At 59.8% G+C, this 24,679-nt stretch overlaps 1 protein-coding gene across 18 annotated transcripts in view; it reads left to right on the top strand.

The window, feature by feature from the left end:
• The window catches only part of CAMK2B (calcium/calmodulin dependent protein kinase II beta), a 167,046-nt gene that overhangs the window by 107,932 nt on the left and 34,435 nt on the right, over window positions 1-24,679 (top strand). For 7 of the 18 annotated variants that reach the window (XM_048829398.2, XM_048829390.2, XM_048829396.2 and 4 more), the window contains exons 10-15: window positions 5,802-5,924; window positions 8,171-8,254; window positions 9,791-9,833; window positions 12,433-12,507; window positions 23,207-23,247; window positions 23,685-23,756. In XM_048829398.2, coding sequence (XP_048685355.1) covers window positions 5,802-5,924; window positions 8,171-8,254; window positions 9,791-9,833; window positions 12,433-12,507; window positions 23,207-23,247; window positions 23,685-23,756 — 438 coding nt within the window. The remainder of the gene's footprint in view (window positions 1-5,801; window positions 5,925-8,170; window positions 8,255-9,790; window positions 9,834-12,432; window positions 12,508-23,206; window positions 23,248-23,684; window positions 23,757-24,679) is intronic. The other 11 variants (XM_048829401.2, XM_048829395.2, XM_048829400.2 and 8 more) reach the window with 2 other exon arrangements.

Below are 24,679 nucleotides of genomic sequence, written 5' to 3'. Positions count from 1 at the left end.
CCAAGACTGCAAGGAACTTTGATAAGTGCTTCCTGGCCCAGCGTAAGGAGGGGGAGGACATAGATAGCTTCCTGACGGCCTTTGAGAATGCCTGCGAGATGCACAGGGTTGACCCTGCAGACAGGCTCCAGTTTCTCACCCCCTTACTGGACCCCAAAGCCGTGGAGGTGTACAGCCGGATGACAGGGCCGGAGGCAGGGGACTATGAACTGTTCAAACAGGCCCTGCTCCGTGAGTTTGGGCTGACCCCCGAGATGTACCGGAGAAGGTTCCGGAGTCAGCGTAAAACGCCTGAGGTCACCTACCTACAACTGGCCAACCGGATGCAGGGGTATGCCCGCAAGTGGACAGCGGGGGCCCGAGCTAAAGAGGACCTGCTTGACCTAATTGTACTGGAGCAGCTGTATGAACAGTGCCCTTCCGACCTGAGGCTGTGGTTGGTGGACAAAAAGCTCGAGAACCCCCAGCACGCAGGGCAGCTGGCCGACGAGTTTGTGAACAGTCGGTCAGGGGGTAGCCGGGAGGAGTCCCAAAAGAACAGGCCCCCCCCGATGCAGAGAGAGAGTCACCAGGGGGCCTCCCAGCGGGGAAATAGGGAGAACCCCCTCCCAAGGGGAACGCCTGGCGTCGGGCCCCTCCGACCCGCTCGAGGGGACCAACGTGACCTGAGCTGCTATCACTGTGGCCAGAGAGGCCACGTACGGTCCCAGTGCCCTGGGCTCAGGGACAAACTGAGCAGACCCAACCTACCCAGGGTTAACTGGGTAGGGACCCAGCTGGACGAGGGGCAGACGACTCAGGCAAGGGGGGCTGCCAGTTTACCACCTGCCCCGGAGGGAAGAGTACCCCAGGCCAGCCCCACCAGAGGGCTGGAGGCTCTGGACTCAGGGCGCTCAGTTTACAGGGTGGGCGCGGGGCTGTCCCTCCGGAGAGAGTGCCTTGTTCCCCTGGAGGTGGATGGGAGGAAGGTCAATGGATACTGGGATACGGGTGCGGAGGTGACGCTGGCCCGGCCCGAGGTGGTGGCCCCAGATCGGGTGGTGCCCAACACCTACCTGACCCTGACAGGGGTGGGTGGGACCCCATTTAAGGTGCCCGTGGCAAGGGTACACCTGAAATGGGGGGCCAAGGAGGGCCACAAGGATGTGGGGGTACACCACCATTTGCCCACTGAAGTTTTGATGGGGGGAGACCTAGAGGACTGGCCAAGCAAGCCCCAGACCGCCCTGGTTGTGACCCGTAGCCAGAGCCGGCGAGGGCCACTGCTCCCTGACCTCGGGGAGGGTACCGCACCGGAGGCGCAGGACCCTACCCTGGTGGGGAGGGAGCGCCGAGGGGCACGGCTCAGAGAGGCTGAGGCCTCAGACCTGGCCACTGAGGGGGAACCGGTCCCCATCCCTTCCCCAGCTGCTGAGTTCCAGGCCGAGTTGAGGAAAGATCCCTCCTTGCGGAAGCTCAGGGACCTGGCCGACCTCAGGGTGGTACGGACCATGAGGAGAGGCTGCCAGGAGAGGTTCCTGTGGGAGAAGGGGTTCCTATACCGAGAATGGGCTCCCACAAGGGAAGTGGAGTCCTGTGGGATCAGGAGGCAGCTGGTGGTCCCCCAGAAGTATCGCCGCAAGCTCCTGTACCTGGCCCATGACATCCCCCTCGCAGGGCACCAGGGAATCCGGCGCACCCGGCAGAGGTTGCTACAGAACTTTTACTGGCCCGGGGTCTTTACCACGGTCCGGCAGTATTGCCGATCCTGTGACCCCTGTCAGAGGGTGGGGAAGGCCCGGGACAAGGGGAAAGCGGCTTTGAGACCTTTGCCCATCATAGAGGAGCCTTTCCAGAAGGTGGCCATGGACATCGTGGGGCCTCTCAGCAGGACGACCCGGTCGGGGAAGAAATACATTCTGGTGGTGGTAGATTTTGCCACCCGCTACCCCGAGGCAGTGCCCTTAGCTTCCATTGAAGCAGACACCGTGGCCGATGCGCTCCTGACCATTTTCAGCCGAGTGGGGTTCCCCAAGGAAGTCTTGACAGACCAAGGCTCCAACTTCATGTCGGCCCTGCTCCGGTGCTTGTGGGAGAAATGTGGGGTCCGGCACGACTGGGCCTCAGCTTATCACCCCCAGTCCAACGGGCTGGTGGAGAGGTTTAACGGGACGCTAAAGATGATGCTGAAAACCTTTATGAACCAGCACCCACAGGATTGGGACAAGTACTTACCTCACCTGCTGTTCGCGTACAGGGAGGTGCCACAGGAGTCTACCGGATTTTCGCCTTTCGAACTGTTATATGGAAGGAGGGTGAGGGGCCCCCTGGACCTGATGAGAGACGAGTGGGAGGGGAAGGCCACTCCCGATGGAGAGTCAGTGGTGGAGTATGTCCTGATCTTCCGAGAGAGACTTGCTGAACTCATGGGCCTGGCCAGGGAGAATCTGGCCAGAGCCCAGAAGAAGCAGAAGGTCTGGTATGACCGCACGGCAAGGGCCCGTGCCTACGCCACCGGGGATCCGGTGATGGTTCTCATCCCAGTGAGAAAGAACAAACTACAGGCCGCCTGGGAGGGCCCTTTCAAGGTCGTCAAGCAGCTCAATGAGGTAAACTATGTGGTGGAGCTGTCGAACCGGGCGCACCACCGCCGGGTGTACCATGTGAATATGATGAAGCCATATTATGCCAGGGGGAATGTGGTGTTGGCCGTGTGTGGACAGTGGGAAGAGCAGGGAGATGACCCTTTAGTGGATCTATTCCCTGGGACCAGAGCTGGTTCCCCCCTGGAAACAATTCCCCTCTCGGATCAGCTAACCCCTGCCCAGCAAGATGAGGTCAGGGAGGTGCTGCATCCGTACCGACAGCTGTTTTCCAACCAGCCTGGATGCACTAATCTGACTGTCCACCGGGTGCAGACAGGGTCGCACCCGCCGATAAGATGCTCCCCCTTCCGAGTCACAGGGAAAACTGCTCAGGACCTGGAAAGAGAGGTCTGGGACATGCTGTCTTTGGGGGTGATCCAGCCCTCTGCCAGCCCTTGGGCCTCGCCGGTGGTGCTGGTCCCCAAAAAGGATGGGTCGGTCCGGTTCTGCGTGGACTATCGGAAGCTCAATGCCATCACTGTATCTGATGCCTACCCCATGCCCAGGCCGGACGAGCTCCTAGACAAACTGGGAGGAGCTCGGTACCTCACCACCATGGACCTTACAAAGGGCTACTGGCAAGTGCCGCTGGATGCAGATGCCCGACTGAAATCGGCCTTTATCACCCCTCTGGGGCTCTAGGAGTTCCTGACCCTGCCTTTCGGCCTCAAGGGAGCGCCGGCCACCTTCCAGCGCCTGGTGGACCAGCTCCTGAGGGGGATGGAGAGTTTTGCCGTGGCGTATATTGATGACATCTGTGTCTTTAGCCAGACCTGGGAGGACCACGTGTCCCAGGTTAGACAAGTGCTGGACCGACTCCAGGGGGCTGGGCTGACTGTAAAAGCGGAGAAGTGCAAGGTGGGGATGGCGGAAGTGTCTTACCTGGGCCATCGGGTGGGGAGCGGCCGCCTAAAGCCGGAACCAGCCAAGGTGGAGGTGATCAGAGACTGGCCCGCTCCCCACACCAAAAAGCAGGTCCAAGCCTTTATTGGGATGGCAGGATACTACCGAAGATTTGTGCCTCACTTTAGCGCCATAGCCACCCCCATCACTGAGCTATGCAAGAAGGGGAAGCCAGACAAGGTGGTCTGGACCGAGCAGTGCCAGGAGGCTTTCCGGGCGCTGAAGGAGGCTCTGGTCAGTGGCCCAGTTCTGGCAAACCCAGACTTTGACAAGCCCTTTGTGGTGTTCACCGACGCCTCTGACACGGGACTGGGGGCGGTGTTAATGCAGGAGGATGAAAAGGGGGAGAGACACCCCATCGTGTACCTGAGCAAGAAGTTGCTACCCCGGGAGCAACACTATGCGGCCATCGAGAAGGAGTGCCTGGCCATGGTGTGGGCCCTCAAGAAACTAGAGCCCTATCTCTTCGGGCGGCACTTCACCGTGTACACCGACCACTCGCCCCTGACCTGGCTGCACCAGATGAAAGGAGCCAACGCCAAGCTCCTGAGATGGAGCCTGCTCCTGCAGGATTACGACATGGACGTGGTCCACGTGAAGGGAAGTGCCAACCTGATAGCGGATGCGCTGTCCCGGAGAGGGGGCCCCGAACTTCCCCAGGTCACTGGTCACAGTGACCCCGCTCAGTTCAGTCTCGAAGGGGGGAGAGATGTGACGATGTGACTCAGCAGGGAGGGGGGAGTGTTGACCTGGGAATGTGCCCTGGGGATGGGAGACCTGAGAGCCTGTCACCTGAGCCAGGAGGGGGAGGGGGAGGTGACACCTCTGCCCAGGAATGTGAACAGAGGCTGCAGCAGGGAACCTGCTGGGTGAGTTTAGTTGGCAGTTTGGAGGCTGGGGGGAGGAACACAGGGAACCCCAGGGCTGGGGTCTAAGCTCCCTGCTCCCCCAGAAGGACGTGATTGAGGGGTCCTGGTTGTACCCACAAGCTCTGTTGTGGACTGTGTTCCTGTTGTCCAATAAACCTTCTGTTTTACTGGCTGGCTGAGAGTCTCAGTGGATCCCAGGAAGAGGGGTGCAGGGCCTGGACTCCCCCACACTCCATGACAGCAGGGCAGCGGCACAGGGACCTGGCCGAGATTCCTGCCTTGGCACGACTCATTCTCCACGCACGTGGCAGCACAGAGGGACCCGGGAGCATCCGGACGCCCCATGCGAGCCGCGCTCCTGCAGCTGCCCAGAGCGCAGGTCCAGTGGGTATCTCTCCGCTCCCAATAGCTTGGTGGAATTCGGCAGCCTCTCCCCTCCCTTTCTTCCCCCCCTTTGCTGGTGCTTTCCTCACCCCTGTACGCTTGGCCTCTTCTGCACGCACTTGGGGTCCGCTGGCGGGGACAGAACGACCGGGGCCCTGGGGAACAGTCTCTGCTCGTTTTTGTCCCCGCTGCCGGGGCACCTCCTCTTCCCTCTTGTTTGTATGGAATACGAGCGGGGTCCTCCGGATTGTACAGCGTCTGAACTGGCTGCAGGCTCCCCCTCTCGCTCCCGAATCCCAGCTTTAAACCGATTTCCCTTAGCAAGCCTATGGCTTGCGGGGGAACCCTCCAGAGCGCAGCCTGAATGGAACAGTGCAGCGACAGCCTGCAACAAGAGGTGTGAACAGCCCCCATTGCGCTCAGTCTATCCATTAACTCTGAAACCTAACAACGCACGTCCATACAGTTCACTGCCCGTCTACCAGCGGCAACATCCAGGCAATGTGCTTATCCCACAATCCTGCACACTCCCCGGGGGCAGAAACCCCTGCTGCCCCCTCTCCAGCAGCCAGAACCTCCAGCTTCCCCACACCCACAAAGCCTGCAGACCCGCCCCATGTGGCCAGCACCAGCGTCTGTGAGACGATGAAAACGCAGGGAACAAGGCGTTTAACCAGAAATAACTGTCGAGGCAAAGGGGCGGCAGCGAGGGTGGGAATGAAAGGTTCAAGGCAGGAAATCAAGTCTGGGTTTGCAGTCGCCCTGGATCGGCCACAGAGCTTCCAGCCCGCTGCTGTGCCAGGGCAGAATGCAGGTACCACTCACCTTGGAGCAGATGTGATAAGGCTGCGGGCAGCATCAGCCGGGCAACGGGATCTGGGCAGACTCTGGCGCTGGCTTTGGGCTGCCCTCGGGTTCCTGGGGGGTTGCTGGTGCCTTGGCTGCAAGTGGCCAGCTCCCCGCCCCCGACAGCCACGATCCCCTGCATTTAACCTTCCTGGCCCTTGTTTCTTGTCTGCAGTTCCCTTCTCCCGAGTGGGACACAGTCACCCCCGAAGCCAAAAACCTCATCAACCAGATGTTAACCATCAACCCGGCCAAAAGAATCACAGCCCATGAAGCCCTGAAACACCCATGGGTCTGCGTAAGTGCCACTGCTGCCCCGGACACAGCCAGGGAATGGGGCTGCTGGGTTCTCCCTTGCTTTACGTCTTCTCTGGGGCCACGCCCCTCTAGCTTGGTGTTGGGGGGATGGCAAGAGGGGCTGGCCAGGCCATGTCGATGGCTCCAGCTCGGGTTAGGCCATAGCTCAGGGGCTTTGGGACCAGCATCGTCCCCAGTGAACGGCAGCTGTCAACGGGCTCATCAGAACCTTGGCCGGTTCATCTCAGCCACCCGCAAGAATGTCCAGCCCGTTGTTTCCCCATCACCGAGTGAGCAGATGTTCCCCCGGCAGCGCTCTGAGCTCTGGGGCCAGCTTGCTGTCTCAGGGTATGTCTGTTGCGATGGAAGACCCCCAGCCCAGCCCGGACTGGGGACATGGGGCTCAGGCTGCGGGGCTATAACATTGCAGTGTAGACATTTGGGCTCGGGCTGGAGCCCGGGTTCAGAGATCCCGCAATGGGAGTGTGATGGTTCGGTCACAGAGACTCCCCTTGGGACTGTCACCTGATATGCTGAGATTACATCTGAGCCAGTTTTCTCTGCCAGTTTGGGCCTCCAGAACCCTGCCTTGTTGAGCCAGACATACTAGCCTGCTGCAACACAGACCCAGGGTCTGAACCACGCCCCCAAAGATGCAGACTTAACTGAAAACAGCTCAGCAAGTATTCCTGTCTCCAGCACCCAGACACCCAGCTCCCAATAGGATCCAAACCCCAAATAAATCTGTTTTACTCTGTATAAAGCTTATACAGGGTAAACTCATAAATTGTCCACCCTCTATAACACTGATAGAGAGATATGCACAGCTATTTTCTCCCCCAGGTATTAATTACTTACTCTGGATTAATTAATAAACAAAAGTGAGTTTATTAAGTATAAAAAGTAGGGTTTAAGTGGTTCCAAGTAATAACAGCCAGACCAAAGTAAGTTACCAAGCAAAATAAAACAAAACACGCAAGTCTAAGCCTAATACATTTAAAAAACTGAATAAAGATAAATCTCACCCTCAGAGGTGTTCCAATAAGCTTCTTTCACAGACTAGACTCCTTCCTAGTCTGGGCCCAATCCTTTCCCCTGGTACAGCCCCTGTTACTTCCAGCTCAGGTGGTAACGAGGGGGTTTCTCATGACTGGCAGCCCCCTTTGTTCGGTTCCACCCCCTTTTATAGCTTTGGCACAAGGCTGGAATCCTTTGTCTCTCTGGATCCCCACCCTTCTTCTAAATGGAAAAGCACCAGGTTAAAGGTGGATTCCAGAATCATGTGACATGTTCACATGTCCCTGTGAGAGTTCATTACCCACTGGCCAGTAGGTACACAGGCAGGCTTACAAGTAAACAGAGCCATTTACAGGTCACTGATTCTGAAGCACCCTTAATGGCTTCCATTTAATATGTTAACATCAGTGATACAAGTTTATCTCTTATTCTCCTAACTCCAGACATAGAAATAATACAGGCAAACAAATGGGATGAACGCACTCAGTAGATCCTAAACTTCGTAATGATGCCTTACAAGAGACCTTTTGCATGAAGCATATTCCAGTTACATCATATTCACACTCATAAACATATTTCCATAAAACATATGGAGTGCAACGTCAGGGAGGCTCCCAGAATGTCTACACTGCAATTTAATAGCCCGGCAGCCCAAGCCCTGCAAGCCTGAGGCAGCTGACCCGAGCTGAGACTCGGTGCCTTGGGGTTTTTTTATCGCCACGTAGATGTACCCCGAGGGTCTGTCTGTGCTGCATTGTAACTCTGGGTCTGGGAGACCCGGGCTTGTGTTTCCAAGCTTGTGCAGGAGCAGCCACACTGCCAAATGACAGTGAGTAGGGTTTGGTCCTAGGATCCCGGCCCTGAGTGCTCGCTGGTCCAAGTCAGGCTGATTTGTGTGTGGACAAAAGCGGGAGTCGGGCTCAAACCTGAGTCCCACTCGGGCTTAGTGTGCAGCGTAGACAGACCCTTGGAGCTTTGTCACTGATCTGGTGGGACAGGATCCGGGGTGCCCAGTGCTGGTGGCCTGCCATATCGGCCGTGTTATGGCACCTGTGGTCCCAAGCCAGGACCAGGCCTCTGGGGGCACTAGGGGCATATCTGGGTGGGGCAAGACCCTGCTGGCTGAGCCGTTTCTCCAGCCCCCCATCCCATTCCCTCCCCTGACCACACTCGTTTTCTGGTGCCGAGGCAGAAGAAACTGATTTCTCGCCCCCACCTTCTCTCCTTCAGCAACGCTCCACCGTGGCCTCCATGATGCACAGGCAGGAGACCGTAGAGTGTCTGAAAAAGTTCAACGCCAGGAGAAAGCTCAAGGTAAATGCCCCTGCGGAGCCCTCGGGCCGGACTCTCCTGAGAGCCACGGCAAACAGACACGGTGGGGTCGGGCTGGGGCTGAGGTCCCCACTGCCCCGGGGGCCCCACGATCTCTGCTGCTCAGCCAACAGCCCCAGAAAGGAGCAGAGGCTGCCTGCCTCATTAGCATGGCACATCCAGGGCATAGCATGCCCCGGCGTCTCCCCTGCAATGAGAATTCCTGTGCCAGTGGGTTCGTGCCCAGCCTGGGCCGCGAGCCTGGCCGCACCACAGAGCTTGGAGCCCTGCAAGTCCTCTCCCGGTGCTAGCAGCTGGAGAATTGGTCCCCTCCCAGCGGGGGACTGGCTACCTTTCCCCCAGCTCCTAGCCCTTCCCTTGCGCCTGCCCGTCCTGGGGGAGTGGAATGGCCCCGCCTGCTTCGCACGTTGTCTGTTGAGTGCACATTGCAATGGCAGGGTAAGTCCATTGCCCCCGGAGAGCCCAGCGTCTGGGGGGGTTCCAGCTCCCACTGTTTGTGTAGCCCCCGCCTGTACAGGTGGACGGGCCTGCTTAACAGAGGTGGATCTGTTAGCTCAGGCCGGACTGGCTCATGCTTTAAGGTGCAAAGGTGCCAGGTTTGGTTGCCCCCTGGCAGGCGGCTAGAGGGGACAGGGTGGTAGCTGGCGAGGGCTGGTTTCTCTAGGGGGTATAACGCCCAGCGGGACTCGTGGCCTGGCTTTATGAGCGGAAGGATACGCAGGAGAGTCCCAGGACCATGGGCCGTTCTGTGAAGTAGCCAAGCAGGAGGAAGGTCTGATGACCGTCGTGTGGCAGGACCCATGGGAACTGTGCCTGTACCCCTCCTGTGTCCCGCGGCCCCCCCAGCTCCTGCTGCTAAGTGAGAAAATCCCCATGGGGCCAGAGGGGCCAGGATTTCACCCAGGGTCTCCAGACCCCGCCGTGTCCCTTACAGGCCAGTGCCACGCGTCAGAACCTCAGGGGTTCTGGAGCGTCGGCCCCCCACGGAGGAGAGAGGGAAGAGTCAGGGGAGGATCTGAGGGGAGCAAGGAGCCAAGGCCGGCTGTGCTCTGGGAGGAGGGGGGGCCGTGCTGCGGCCAGTGGAGTCCCACGGGCGGATGTGCAGCAGATTCCGGCCGGGGCAGCGCATTGGCAGGGAGTTACCCCCAGCCTCTCAGGATGTGCTCCGGGGAGCCGCGCCCTGAGCGTGCCCGGGCTCACCGCCTCGGGACTGGCGTGACTTCCCACCGTCCCGGGCTCTGCTGCGAGGGGGGCCAGGGCGTCAGCCCCGCGTCACGGGTGGGAAGCCGGGGCTCAAGGAGCTCACGGGGCTTGCCCACGGTAGGCCACGGCGGAGCAGACCAGCAAACCCAGCATCCCCGTGCGCTAGGTACACTTCCCCACTTGGCCACACCCCTCCTCGTGCGTCCAGGGGGCAGCGCCCAGGTGATCGGCGTCCTGGCCCCGCTCAGGCCAGCTGCCTGTCCCACCATGGTCTCCAGCACTGTGCTGTACCAACCCCTGGCTCTTCTCTTCCAGGGGGCGATTCTCACCACCATGCTGGCCACGAGGAACTTTTCGGGTAAGAGCTCGGCTTGGCGTCGCGCTGCAAAGAGCCGCGCGTCCCAGTGCTTGCCCCCGAGGTGCGAGAGTGACCTCAGCCCCCATCGGGACCAAGGCCACGTTCGCGGGAGGCACGCGCCGCCGGGATTCCACACCAGAAAGGCACAGCCTGAGCGGCATAGCTGGGCTTGTACCAGTTCCGCGAACCGTTCTGGCACCATCCCCCTCTGTGTCCCTCCCTCCGCGCGGGCCCTGGCAGGTCTCGGACGTCACCTGTCTCTGAGCCGGGACCCTGGTGAGCGGGGGTTTTAAGGCTCCCCCGGCTCCCTGCCTTCCACTGTGATATGCGACCGAGGCAGTGTGCCTACCAGCCGGCCCTGTTCTCTCCGAGGGCTGTGAATGGGCTGTGGCCAGCCATCACAGGTGACCGCCCCGTGCTTTCCAAGCAAGCCCCTTTGTTCTTAAGGCAAAAGCATCGCAGAGAGAACCTAGAAAAACAATACAATTTAACCACACACGAAGCATCCTCCATCGGTCTGGGGGGGGCGGGGCCCATCTTTCCAACCCTCCTGCAAGGATTGCGGCCCCCCTTGGACAGATTGGCCCCTGTCTGTGTGCCGTATCGGAAAGAAGGCCCTGCGTTAGTTTAAATACACCCTTTTTACTCCCAAAGCCCCTTCTTCGTGGGTCTCTGGAAAACCCAGTCTGTGCCACCCTCCCCAGCGGTGACACCTCTCTGGAGGTGTTTACAACCTGGTTGACCTTAATCACCCCCCCACACACACACACACTGGTTTGGGTTCCTGGAGGAGCCATGGTAACCTCCCTCCCTGGAGTGGCATACAATCCCTCTCCCACAGCGCTACATAAACTCGCTACAGTGTGGTCCCCGAAGACATGGCATGGGGTCGCTGCAGGCCCCAGGCGAACCAAGCGATGCTGGCAAAAACACAGCTTTGCCGATACCACTGCATCGGCACCAGAGCTGCTCTGCCGGTCAGGGAATCGCTGCTCTTACACCCTGACCGGCAGAGCTGTGAAATCGGTAGTGTCGACCTGTGCTGAAGAGTTCCCAGCGCGGCTTAGAGCCGGACGCAGTCCACGCAGCTGCCGTGGCCAGCTAACCTCGGCCTTAGAGGGCAACATCTTCTCCTGAGCGGTGCCGGTTTGGTGATGTGGGGAATTGGGTATAGAGCTGAGAACTACAGAGCTCATGTCACCTGTGCCTGGCTAGCCTCGGTACACAGGTGCCCAGTGCAGAAACCCATTGTGCCCTGGGCAGGTCTGCGCTAAAGAAGTCCCTCTAGAGCCCACTGTTAACATTTGCACGGAGCTGCCTTGCACACCAAACAGTGGAGGCGTCTAATCGGGATGCCGCCGGGCGCCTGTAGAAATGCAGACGTGCCCGGGTATGTTTCAGGGGAGAGGTGGATGGATCTGTGTCTCTTTCAGCCATTGCAATCCTGTTTTTGTCAATTTCATGGCACAGCGGATCCTCACCTCCCAAATATCCTGCCAGCAGAGTGCTCCAGGGGAGGGGGCTGGTGGGGAAGGGGCATGCCCCTGCCCGCTGGATGTCCCTGAGAATGCTGCTCTAATGCGTACCCTTCCCTCCTGGTCTTTCCTTCCTCGGTTGGCACCCAGTATCAGCTGAAACCGACTGCCTCGGGCCCCTGCTACTGCCCCTGTCTAGCGGAGTGAGGAGAAACATCTACATCCTTAAAGGGAACAAGGCGGGGGGCAGCTGAGTAGATCCCTCAAGCAGGACATTTTGGTTTCTCTTCCGAGGGGCCGTGGCTTAACTCTGCAGCACCCAGGCCGAGAATTCAGCTTTCCAGGGTCATGGCCAAGCGTCACTTAGCAAGTGGGACAAGAAAGGCTAAGAGATAAGCACCCATTGATGGTATCACAGGGATTCAAAGCCCCCACTGGGCTGGGGGGGCAACCTATGGGCATGGGGCTCCAGTGCCCTGCCCCGTGCATCCCTCAGGATCTCAGAGTTGGCGTCTTGTGCGAGAATCCCTTCTCCCATCCATGCCACACAGCACGGGGTTGCGGCTCCTTGGCTGGGATGTTCCCTGACGTCTCAGCGACCCTAGCAGGGCCTGGCAGGGTGGGGGGGGCTGCTGCTGTGTGGCCGACCCTCCATACCACCTCCGGGAGTAGCTTCCCCGCTGGGCACAGAGGGTCTGTCTCTGCTGCAGTTAAACACCCGTGGCTGGCCCGTGTCAGCTGCCAGGCTTGCCGGGCAATACAATTGCAGTGTAGCCATTCGGGCTGGGCTCGGAAATCTGGCGAGGGGGGAGGTTGAAAGCTAGCTCCAGTGTCTCCATGCAGGGCCCCCTGCCCCCAGGCATTGCGGGGGGGACGTGTCCCCAGCCATGGCTCTAGACCGGTCGCCCCGTGGGGCATATGGAACAGGGGCTCAGCTACCAGCAATCTTGCCTCTCCATCTAAACTTTAACTCTAATCTTTTTTTCTGCTTCCTTTGTCTCGTTTCTTTCCCTTTCTCTCCCGCCCTCCGCCTGTCTCGCTCCCTCTCTCTGTCTTTCTCTGTCTCTCTCTCCCCACCCCGACCGCTCTCCTTGTCCCTCCGTTTCCTACCCTGGTGCTGACAGTCGGCAGACAGACCACCGCTCCCGCCACAATGTCTGCAGCCGCCTCCGGTGCCACCATGGGGTTGGTGGAACAAGGTAGACGTGTCCTGAAGGGACCCTCCCCGCTTCCCCCCTCTTCTCCCCCCCCCCCCCCGGAAATCTGAGCGCATGCAACTTCATCCATCATTAACACCGCATCCCCAACCAGCGCCCAGAACCGGGGGCAAACGCAGCTGGGTCTGCTCTGAGGAAGGGCGCCGGGCACTGGAGGAAGCTCCGGTTTATTCCAGCAGTGATTTTAAAAGGTCCAGGGGAAAAGAGGATTACAAAGTGGAATTGGAAAATGTGTAGGGGTCTGGAACGGCTTCTGTATGAGGAGTGAGTAAAAAGCTGGGACTGTCTATGATAGAGGTCTGTAAAATCTTGAATGGGGGAGAAAGTGAATAAGGAAGTGTTATTTACTCCTTCTCCTACCACCAGAACCAGAGATCACCCGATGACATTAGTAGGCAGCCGGTTTAAAACAAACAGAAGGAAGTACTTTGTCACACAACGCAGTCAACCTGGGGAACTCCTTGCCAGGGGATGTTGTGAAGGCCAAAAATGTAACTGGGTTCAAAAAAGAATTAGAGAAGTTCCTGAAGGATAGGGCTGTCCATGGCTATTAGCCACGGTGGTCAGGGACACAACCCCATGGTCTGTATGTCCTTAAACCTCTGACTGCCAGAAGCAGGGCCTGGATGACAGGGGTTAGAGCACTCGGTAAATTTCCCTGTTTTATTCATTCCCTCTGAAGCACCTGGCACTGGCCGCTGTCGGAAGACAGGATACTGGGCTAGGTGGACCATTGGGCTGACCCAGTCTGGCCATTCTCATGTTCTTATTTAAATTCCACGTCACTGAAATTGGGCCTCTCGTCCCTGGGAATCATATCTCAGATGGCGACCAGGATCGACGGGGGAGAAGCCCAGGGCCCTGGCCACACTTTAAAAGCCAGCCTTGTACATGCGGGTTGTAAGGGCACATGGCTCTTTCATTGCCCCCATGGCCGAGGGGGAAATGCCTCTTTTGAAACCCCTGCGTTGACGAAAGCCCTGAAATATTTATGTGCAAGGCGGGACACCTGGTGGTCAGAGTCAGGCACTGCAAGTCGGGAGTAGAGGGACTCCACTTCAAAAGTGCCTAGTTCACTTAGCAGCATCTGAGTAAAATCTTCATCTGGGCCTCAGTGATTTAGGAGCTGGAGTCCAATTCTCAGAAGTGACTTAGGCCTTGAGAGGAGGCTAACTTTCATTGAAATCCAGTGGGACGTAGCATCCTAAGTGACTCAGGGCCAGATTTGCAAAGGTATTTAGGCCCCTAGAAATGCGGAAAGATGCCTAAATCCCTTTTACAACCTGGCCCTTTTGAAAATTTTACCCGTAGCTTCGCCTCATGACATCAGGCAAATCTCTCTCTGTGCCTCAGTTTCCCCATTAGTAAAATGGGCACCCAAACCCTCCCCACCCTCTGGCATGTGGGTTCCTGGCTGTAGTCTAAGAGCCAGCTCCTACTGATTTATTCATTCATCAAAGCCAGCAACGCGGCAGTGACATCCTCCTCCATCTCTCTGTCATGCTGCGCTCAGCGCAGGGCTCTGTGTTCCCTTTGGCAGGAGTTAAAGCCCGTCCCTTTCGCACACAGGGCAGGGAGCAGCTGCTGGTGAAATCATGGCGGTCGGGGGCGGGGGTGGTGGTGTAAAAACCTGAACTCAGGGCTTGGCAGGGTACGGAAGGTGGAAATGGGCTCCGGACTCTGTATTTTAAATACCAGCCTTTGCAGTCCTGGCTGATTGGTTTGGGAGCATAATCAGCTGTGCGTCTCCCCTTTGAAACAAGCCAATCCCTTGGCTGTTTTCCTGCCATGCACAGAGCCCAGGGCACAATTGTACTGGGGTGGCTACGCTGGCTGTTTTTAGCTCGATTAAAGCCAGCTTGCGGATGCCTACCCGTGCTGCTGTCCCACCTCCTGACCGCAGTGCGGACATCCCCGGCCCCTTTAGGCGCTTGTGATCGGTCCCTAGAGCAGGGAGAGGCGAGGGCCATGCATGCCAGCTGCAACCAGTGTCAGGTCTAGTTGCGGACCCTCTTGCATCTTCCAGGCTGTTGGCCTCGCATCCTGCACCAATGGCTTCTCAGGGCAGCGAAGGCCCAGCTGGCTTTCCCAGCGCGCCCAGAGATTCTGTTCCCGACGTGGGATTGGAATTCGTCGGTCGGTTTGCCACGGCAGCCGCATTGGGATTCCTCCCCCAGCGAGGGATTTCCACAGACAGGGGCCGAAACAGGAAGCTGCCCCTTCAGCTGAGTGGCTTGACCAAAAAGCCCGGGGAGCAGGCAGGCGGATCGCAAGCACCGCCCCCAGGCACAGCGACAGAGTCGCCCATCCCACTTTGGTGGGCGATTGTGTGGTTCGTACCGAGAGCAGACAGCGGATAGGTGCTGGGTGCGCGTCATGACTGACATTCACCCTGTGCAGAGGGTCAGCCCGAGGTGCCCCCCAGATGCACTCCCAATCTTCAGAAGACGTCAGCGGGGCCTAGACTCACGGTGGCCCTCGCACGGGGCGAGAGTCACTGGGGGAGCGTTTCAGGGAGCAAGGGGGGGGAGAGCAAAGAGCACACGTTTGCTTTGTGGCGCTGTATTAAAACGTAAAGACTGGAGCTGAAGAAAGTTCCTTTCAGAGGAGATCTCCCTCGTGCCAGGGTCTGGGGGCATCCCCTGCCTGGCAGTCAGGGGGGTAAGTTCCCAGCGGGGCTATAGCACAGGGAACGTCTCCAGTGTAGCGATGTAAGTCTGGTGTACCGCCCCGCCCCCCAGTCATGGTGAAGCAGAGCCTCTGGGTAACCTCTACAAGGCTCCTAAGTCACTTAGGGCCCAGATCCTCCAAGGTACATAGGTGCCTGTCTCCCACTGATTGCAGTGGATGTTAGGCTTTGAGGTTCTGGGCCGCGGGAGCCTGAAGCCCACTGACTTTCTGTGGGACTCGGCACGTCTGAAAATGGGGCTCAGATGAAATTGGCCAAGCACCCAAGTGATTTAGGAGCCTCACTCTCATTTTCAGAAGCCCCGCAGACGCCTGGGAGTCCGTGTCACTGCCAGTCAATAGGGTTTTGGCTCCTAAACAGAGGCGTTTGAAAATTTCCCCTCTATTCATTTCCAAATGGGGTTTAAAAGGGGTTTGGGGCCCTTTCTTGGTACGTGTGGGGCCTGGAGATGGGCTCTGACATGGGCCCATTTGCCTTCCTGCATGAAGTTTCTGCATGAAGCTCGCCTGTCTCCGGAGCACGGAGTTAAAGGAGGTGTTGGGGAAACACACCTGAGCGTGCCCGGGGCTGTCCGGAAGTGGCTGGGCTGACTGGCTAGTCTAGTGAAAGGAGACAGCTGGGGATAAGTGAGAGCTTATCCATATGGAGGGTCTGCGGGCATTCAGACAGGCTTCCCCTCCTCCCCCCGTGCCACCTCCATCCCAAAGGTTCTTCCTTGTGAATGCTGGCTCTCTGCTTGCCACGGCCTCCCGCCCGCTCCTCCCCCTGGCCTTGCCTGGAGGTTGAACTTGGTGAATGATGCATGAGGTTGTGTGACCCAAGTGCATGGTCCAGAGCCTTGTCCGGTTTAATCTGTCCACCCAAAAGGGAAGTGGGGCTCTTTGCTTTGTGTCCGCTGGTGCCCGCCCTGCATGCAGGAGTCTGATCTGCATGGTAGAGACAGAAACTGACCCGCCCGAGCCTGTCTTAATGTCCATGCAAAACTCCGGCCGGGATCCAGCCAACAAATCCAGTGGAAGGGGCACGGGTCCCACTGTGTCCGGCACCAGTTGTAAGCCTGTCCCCTCAGAGCAGACTGGTGCTGGCATTACCTGCATCTGCTTTAAGAAGAGGCCTCTGAATCTCCATGCAGATGTTAGTCCGCAGGGATTCACAATGAACTTGAGGCTGGAAGCTTGCAAGGCGAGAGACCCTGCCTCGTGTGGCTATGGCAGGGCTCAGAGGGGCACGTGGGAACCGCCTGTGACTAAGCAGAGGCCGGTGAGCGGGGGTCATTTAGGGTGGCACCCAGGGGGGTTATATTAGGGGGCTGTAATGAAATCCATTTAAAATTGATCCGGTTACACCCGTGCGACCCCTGAACGGAGATGCATCTAAATTGCTGGCCCTTGCCCGTAAACAGATTTTGCTTGGTGTGGAAAGCTGCTGTCACTCTCCTGACCCCGAGAGCTGCCCTGCCAGCTTTGACAAGGCGAGTTTGAGAAGAGAAAGGCTCCGAAGGCTCAATGGCTGACACCAGAGCAGCTCCCGACTCTCCTGCCCTGCTTGCGTCCTCTCTGGAGTCTCTTCCCTTCCGCCACCAACACCGTTCCAGCCCCTGGTGCCCCCATGGAGCTGGCAGCAGGTGGCCAGAGCGGGGCTGAGCATGCCCGGGCTGTTCGTACAGCAGCCAGGAGGACAAGTGAGCGAGTCGCACGAGGTTCTCCACGGGGGGAAACAATCCGTGTTGTGCTGCGGAGAGGGGCCCGGGAGTTTGGGAAGGACTGGTACCGTCAGCGTCCTAGCAAGCTCTGCAGAAATGGAGCTGCGACACCTCGAGGGGAGCGGTGGGGTTTCTGGCCTCGGCGGGACTGGTGCTGCTTAGCTCGGCATGGCGGAATAGTAGATCTCCAGACTTCACAGGAACATGGGCCTGAAGCGAGTTTGGGGCCGCTCCCAGCTCCGGGATCCTAGACCAGGCCTTGATGGGAAGCAATTGGTGCTGAATGCCCTGTTCCTCTCTTCTCCAGGGGGATCCACAACCTGTGACCCCCCCATTGCTGTCCTGCCTGGTGCTGCTCCCCCAGCAGACGCCCTGGCTCTGATGCGCCGGCTCCTCGGAGGCATGGCTGGCAGTTGCTCTGATGGGTTAAGCGAAGGGTCCCTTTGCTCCTCATCTTACATACCATCCTCCAGGACATGGAGAGTGGCTGCAAGTGCCTTCTGGCCCCTCCGCCCGCGAGGTTCATCTCTACCCCACTCCCTGCTTTGTCTCCTTCCATCCTCTCTGTCTCCAGACGAGCCTCGCCCACGATGTGCAAGGCTTCTTGTCATTGATGTTCAGATGTTCCCCTGCCCTCTGGCGAGAGATCTCTGCCGGAGCACCCACCTTGTTAGCAGCCTCCTCGGCCGTAGACAACAGGCCTGGCTTTGTCTCGCCACTTCCTGCACCCGATCCCGTCACACCAGGGTTGTAGCCCTCCAGAGTCTTCCCATTGTCTCTAGTAACGAATAAGCCCAGAGTGTTGGGTTCTCCCTGCTGGCTTTAAGGTGTGAAGCCCTCTCCGGTTCTGCACCGTCCTCCTTTGGGGAATGAATGCATCACCTCCCCAAAGCTGTCTCCTCTGCCAATCGAGAGCCTCGGGAAACCAAGCTGCCATCTCTCACTTTACACTCAGCTGGGCTCCCTGCCAGTCTAGGAGCCAGCCATAGCAAAGTGACACGCCCAGGGGGCCATGAGAAATCTCAGTCTGCTGGCATCCATCTCCCCTCGCCATGGCTGCTGGGGATGAGCCCCCAAGACGGTCACTGTGGCATCTGGGCCAGCCGTATAGGTAGGTCGGGCTGTGCCAGGCTCTGTGAGTTCACGTGATGAGACCAGGTCCCTCACCCGACACATGCTGTGCAGGGCCTCCAGCAGCTTGCACCTTGTGGACAGGCATTTCTGCTGGCAGTGGCCCGCTAGCCAAAGCGTGACCTTGGGAGTTAGATTTGGAGAGCCCAGGGTCAGGCTGGGCTTTGGAGACCTCGTCCCCTGCTTTCTGGCTGGATTACTCGTCAGAAATTATCTGAGCGTGTCCCCTTTGCACGGCCAACTTTCTCCTTCGCGGGGATGGGAGCCCACGGCCAGTGGCACGTAGATGCTCTCTGAGGTTGGATTCCCTCCCAGCGCACGCCATGCTCTCGTTTCCCAGCCAGGCGGCTACCCCCTGCAGGAGGGCACCAGGATTGCCAGACCTTACTGGTACCGCCTGTCTGGGTGCTGCCATGGTAGGCAGGGCTCTGCTGAAAGGGGTGAAGGCAGCCTCTCTTCCCGATTTGCAAGGTTCTGCATGGTGAAGCTCCCTGGGGATGGGCCAGCCCTGGAAGAGCTGCTCTTCTGTGTCATGTGGAAGAGCGATAGTTTACAAGGCAGGGGGTGTGCTTGGTGGTTTTGCTCTGGGGAGGCAGGGTGACCCAGGGGATGGGCCGATCGACTGGGGGCCAGGACTCTTGGGTTCAGTTGCCAGCTCTGGCACTGACTTGCTGGGTGAGCTTGGGCGAGTCACTTCTCCGCCCCTCTTCCTCCCTCGGCGAGGGATATTGACCCTCCCTAATAGCACAGCTGGAAAGTGTGGAGCTCGCTGTGTTGTCAGGCCCAGCAGACAGGGCTGGCTTGCAGCAGAACCGACCGTTTCACCCTCCAGATGCGAGGAACGCTTTGCCCAAGCCAGAGCTGGGACCTGTGCCCCCCACATGCAATGCACAGATGTCCCAAGATCACGAGACACTTTCTAATAATGGAGTAACTCGTCGTCCGATCTTGGGGCTACTCCAGATAGACCATTGCATAGAGCGTGACTGTCACGGCGTCCCCGGGCAGTGCTCTGGAACTGCTCCCCATGAAGCCAGGCAGGACTCTGGGGAAGTCTCCTCTCTGGGAGCAGCCTGTCTGCAGGACACACAGCTCCCCCGGCTTCCACCTTCCTGGGTCTGACCTCGGAGCATTCAGCAGCCTCTGCCCCTCCGTGCGCTTCCCACAGCCAGTCCGCCCAGACTGAGTCCTGGGGAAGCCAGAGGGCCCCGCACCCCAACTCTGCAGTCAGAGGGGACTCTCAGCCAGCCAGTAAAACAGAAGGTTTATTAGATGACAGGAACATGGTCTAACACAGAGCTTGTAGGTGCAGAGAACAGGACCCCTCAGCCGGGTCCATTTTGGGGGGCAGTGAGCCAGACAACCATGTCTGCACTTCACTCCATGTCCCCAGCCATCCCTAAACTGAAACTGTCTCCAGCCCCTCCTCCTCTGGGCTTTGTCCCTTTCCCGGGCCAGGAGGTCACCTGATTCCTTTGTTCTCCAACCCCTTCAGCTCTCACCTTGCAGGGGGGAAGGGCCCAGGCCATCAGTTGCCAGGAAACAGGGTGTCGGCCATCCTCTGTGTCCAGACCCCTGCACACACCTGCCCTCTAGGGCTCTGCAACGATCATACACCCTTATCCCACCACCTAGATACTTAAGAACTGCCTAGGGGAAACTGAGGCACCCCCACACTATTCAGAGGAAACATTAAGAACAGTCTCGCTTCATCACAGTGACTACAGGCCAAGCTTGTAGCCTTTTCAGCATTGTGTAGGTATTTGCACAGGGCATTTTATCAAAGACACCAAAACAGCTCCCTTCTGAGTCACAGCCGGTCAGATTTGCTGGCTGGGTGCCCTCCGTGGCTGGGTGCAGCCCGGTGACATGCTGTCGCCCGCAGGATCCGTGCTGCAGAACCAAGGAAGCCATGGAAACGCAAGCTGGGTTCTGCCCTGCTTCCCCGTTACCGGTAAAGCTACCCGCTACCTTTGGATCTCAGCCTCTGTTGCCAGGGCCGAAGGAGCTCAGCTTGGTTAAGGCCAGAAAGGACTGTGACGATCATCCAGGCTCATCTGCACGGCACAGGCCAGCGAATGTCACCCCGTGTTTATCCCAGTACCTCCTGGCTGCACCACAGCGAACCTTTCACAGGGGGCTGTCCTGTCCCTAACAACTCTAAGCGCTGGAGCGTCGACCTCATCCCTTGGAAAGCCGCCCAGGAACCCGCATTGTTACAGATGCGCCAGCGGAGTGAAGGGCTATAGTAGTTACGGCCGCCCTTCCCGTAAATGCTTCCCCGCGGACCTCCCCTTGCACCCTGGGCTCAGCAGAGTGACAGGAAGCCAACCCAGGCTAGATCTGTCGGGGGGCCCTTCCAGCTGTTTGGAAATTGGCTACGTGGGGCAAAGCCAAAGTGAACCCCAGACGCTAGCAAGGGTCACTTCAAACCCCAGATCGGGGGCGGGGGCGGGGGAGGCGGCAACATTAGGGGGCATTGGGGGGGAATATGGCCAATGTGCTTGAATGACAAAGAATTTGGCTTCGGTGACACCGAGAGACACGATCCGGGGAGCGGAGAGCTGTCTCGTTCTGCCTTGTCGCTTTTCTGACTGCTATGGCATTTTAAAAGGCTACTGTCCTCGCCCCCCCCCCCCCCCGCCCCCCCATCAGTGTGACTGTGCTCAGGCCAGGTGTGAGTGGTAACTTCCCTCTTGGAGTCCCCGGAAACTTTGCTCTCTGCCTAAATCAACAGCTCTTTTTGTTCTCTTCTCTCCTCTGCCCCCCACTGCCCCCCTCTCCTCTCACCTGCCTGTCTCTCTCGCTTTCCTCTTCTGTACATTTCTGTCAGGTAAGCAAACTTTTCCCCGGGTTCTCCCCTCAGAGCTGGCCAGGGGACGGGAGGCAGACGTGGCCGTGGGGCAGGGGGCCGGGTGGCGGAGGAGCCCTCTGGGACCGCCCGTGGGGCGCTCCTTGCGTTCCACCTCGTCCCCGGGCCGTCGGGCGAGCGCCGTTAGTCGGGTAGCGTTCAGAGAGGGCTTCTGTCTGCGAATGAGCGACAGGCGGCCCCGGTTAAAAGCCGGCAGATAGAGGCAGGCGGTGTGCCCGCCGTCCCCACACGTAGCTCTGCTAATGCACCTCAGTCTTCACCGGCAGCCCCCCCGTTTCAGTCCTCGGTTCACCACACGCAGCTCACTCCCGACCCACAGCCCCCTTTTATCCCAGTCCTGCCCCCCGCCCCTGGCTATGCCGGTGCCCCTCAATCCCAGCCCACAGCCCCCTGCCAGCCCAGCCCTGGGCTCCCCCCAGCTCTGCCAGGGCCCCTCTCTCCCGACCCCCAGCCCCTGCCATCCCAGCCCTGGACTCCCCCCCGGTCTGTCAGTGCCTCTCACTCCTGACCCACAGCCCCTGCCATCCCAGCCCTGGACTCCCCCCCGGTCTGTCAGTGCCTCTCACTCCTGACCCACAGCCCCTGCTACCCCAGCCCTGGGCTCCCCCCAGCTCTGCCAGGGCCCCTAAATCCCAACTCACAGTCCCCTTTTATCCCCCATCCCTGGCTCTGCCGGTGCCTTCAATCCTGATGGCATCCCCCTGCTATCCCAGCCCTGGGCTCCCCGCACAGCCCTGCTGGTGCCCCTCACTCCTGACTCACAACCCCCGGCATATCCAGCCCTGGGTTCCCACGTCTCTGCCAACGCCTGGTGTCTCAGCCAGGGCTGCAACGTTGCTGACACGGGACAGGTGTTGGCTGTTCTGAATGCAGATTCGGACCCAAGGAGTAAGGAAAACGCGGAAAGCAAAGGGGGGGCGAGTGCTTGAGAACAGGTGGTCCGGCCCAGAGGAAACCGCGGGGAAGCAGGACGCCGAGCCTAGCATGCCGGAGACCCCAGGGCAGGAGGGCTGGGCAGGGCAGTGAAGACGGGACCCAGAGCAGAGCGGGGACCAGGGGTTGCTCCCTGGAGAGCGAGCTTCTGCAGTTTGGGCCCCAGCTGGGGAGGGCCATGGACGCCAAGGCTGTGAGACTCAGGGGATTGGGAGCCCAGGCAGTGCGGGGTAGCGGTTAGAGCAGGGGCTGGGCGTCATCCCTGAGTTCTAGTCCCAGTGCAGGTTTGGCGAAGTACCTTAACCCCTGTGTCTCCACGTGCCCCTCTAGGAGCGCAGGCTGACCCGCCCCCGCCCCCCGGCCTGCCTGGAGGGGGCATGGTGAGACCAGTGGGGGGGCGGGGGCGGGTCAGCCTGCTCTCAAGGGGCGAAACGGGATTGTGCCAAGTTCTGAGCGTGCCTCGGTGCCGCGCTGCCCCGTGGCGTGTGGCTGGGCAGCTCCCAGCCGGAGGGGCAGTCGGTGGCGGGGGGCTGGCTCTCGGAGAGCGTGATCCTGCATGGGAAGGGTCGGGGCAGAGGAAGGACAGCGCGGCTATCAGCTCACTGGCGGTGAGGCGGAGAAGCGCGGAGCCTGGCTGGTGTTAGAGCAGGGGAGAAGGGCCCTGGGGGTGAGGGTAGCTCAGACTGGGGCAGAGGGCGAACAGCAGGAGACCACGCGGCGGGGCCGCTGGTGCCCTCTGCCCAGTGCCTGCCTTTAGGAACCGGGGAAGGGGCTAGTGAAAGGTCCAGCTGGGTGGAGACGTTCTGAGTCAGTGGGTTTCTAGCGGAGCCAGCTGGCCGGCGGTGAGGACAGGGTCCCTGGGGAAGAGAACAGAGACCCCAGGGCTGCCCTACGGCAACTCCACTCAGGAAAGTTTGGAGGGTTTCTCTGGGGCGACCAGGGTGGGGCATCATTGACAGAGCTGAGCACTGTCCCTGGAAAGCCTGCCCCCAGCTCTGCCGGTGTGGGCTCTGGCCGCGCCCGGGGCAGCTCTGCGGAGCTGGGAAACCGAGGGCACGCTGCCCTCGCACAAAACGGAACAGCCGCCAACTGGGCCGGCTGCCACGGCCGCCGCGACCTTTGCTGGGTCTCCATCTCGTGTTCCACCCGAGCCAGGCGGCGAAGGTGGGGGCTCCCCGGGTGCAGGAGGCTGCAAGTCTGGGGGAAGGGGTCGCGCTCCCCTTCTGTGTTCGGGCGTAACCCATCAGGGTTCGGGTTTGAAGGGGCCTCTCTCCGCCCCTCAAGGGCAGGCAGCACTGCGGGTGCTGGCGAGGGGGGAACCGCCACTAACCCTGTCCTTTCCCTCCCCATGCAGCAGCTAAGAGCTTACTGAACAAGAAGGTCGATGTTGGCAAGGTGAGCTGCACGCCGGGGCTGCGGGGAGATCGGTTTTAGATCCCGGGGCCGGTGGGAAATGATTCCGTCGGTGCAGGCTCCTGTCAGACCAGTGCCGTGGCGAGCTGGGGCCCGCCGCTCACAGCTGGGCCCCGCCGCGCACTGGCCCGGAGCCACGACTCGAACCTCTGGGGTCTTTCCCAGGCCAGGAGGGCTTTCCTGTAGACCGTTCCCCAGTTCCCTGTGTCCCACCCACATCTGGGCCTTCTCTGGAGCCCTGGATCCACGCTAGACCCTTGGCTTTCCTGTTCATGTCCGCCTCGGGCTGGCCACAAAATGCAGGGGATCCCTGCTTGCCCCATAGGGTTGGGAAGGTCTGGGGGACCGTGGGCCACCTGAATGGAGCGCGGGCTTTGGAAGCTCAGACCTGTCTTTCAGGGTGTGTTTCTCCTTCGCAGCCACAGACAAACAGCAGCAAAGGCAGTGCTGGGGTCACCAGCCCGAAAGGAACCCTCCCACCAGCTGCACTGGTATGGCTCTCCATCGGTCCTGCTCCCCCTCCGCTTTCCCAGCCGCCGGCTCGGGGGGATTGAGCGGCGCTCCCTGCTCGCGTGCCCCCCAAAGCCTCCTGCGCTGGGCGTGGGCTCTGCATGGCCGGGAGCGGGTGCTGCTGCGCATGGCTCCGGGCCAGGTCCGCCGGCTACTGTCTCTGTGCGGAACCAGCTGCCCGCATGCGCTCAGAGGGTGCTGAGCACACAGTCCGGATGGGGCAGGGTCAGTGTGCAGGCAAGTGGGGCTGAATTGGCTGGCTCCGAGACCAGCCCTGCTCCGAGCACCTCCCTGGGCACAGACCCCTTCTTTCCACGCTGCCCTGCCCGAGCTGGGGACCTGCCACATGACTGCGGCAATCCGGCCGGATGGGGAGGGCTGCGTGTTCCTGCTCACAAACAACAGAGGGGTCTTCCTGCCCCTCTGCATCACAAGCCCAGCCACTGGCAGGTGCCAGGGCCTACCCCACCTGGATGGGCACCTGATGTGCGCCCTGCCTTCCACCCCCATCCCTGGCCCGACTGTGCCATGAGTGCCAGTCCCAGAGCAGACCCCGTGGGGGACCAGAGTCACAGTCGAGAACAGTCCACGGGCAGCTGGCCCAGAGGGCCACAGGCAGACAGCAGCCTGGCCTTGGTAAATGTGTGGAGCCCAGTACCGTGCCCAGCCCCAGGGATGGTGGGACGGGCCTGGGGAGAAGGGTGCCAGGCCTTGCCAGGGGAGCAAGCTATTCCTGACCCAGGCCTCGGCCCGGGGCAGCGAGCGTCCCAGGAGCTGCTCTAGGCCTACCGGAGCTTCCCGTGGCCCAGGTGAGGAGCGGCAGGGTGAGCTGTGTTCACTTCTACCCACGTCCACACACTTCCCCGCTCAGCGCAGGGCCCAGCTGCCACCCCGGGGCTAGTGC

The sequence above is a fragment of the Caretta caretta genome, chromosome 26 (genome assembly GCF_965140235.1).
Source record: "Caretta caretta isolate rCarCar2 chromosome 26, rCarCar1.hap1, whole genome shotgun sequence".
Lineage (NCBI taxonomy): Eukaryota > Metazoa > Chordata > Testudines > Cheloniidae > Caretta > Caretta caretta.
Note: the sequence above shows the minus strand (reverse complement) of the source record. Positions and strands in the feature narration are given on the sequence as shown.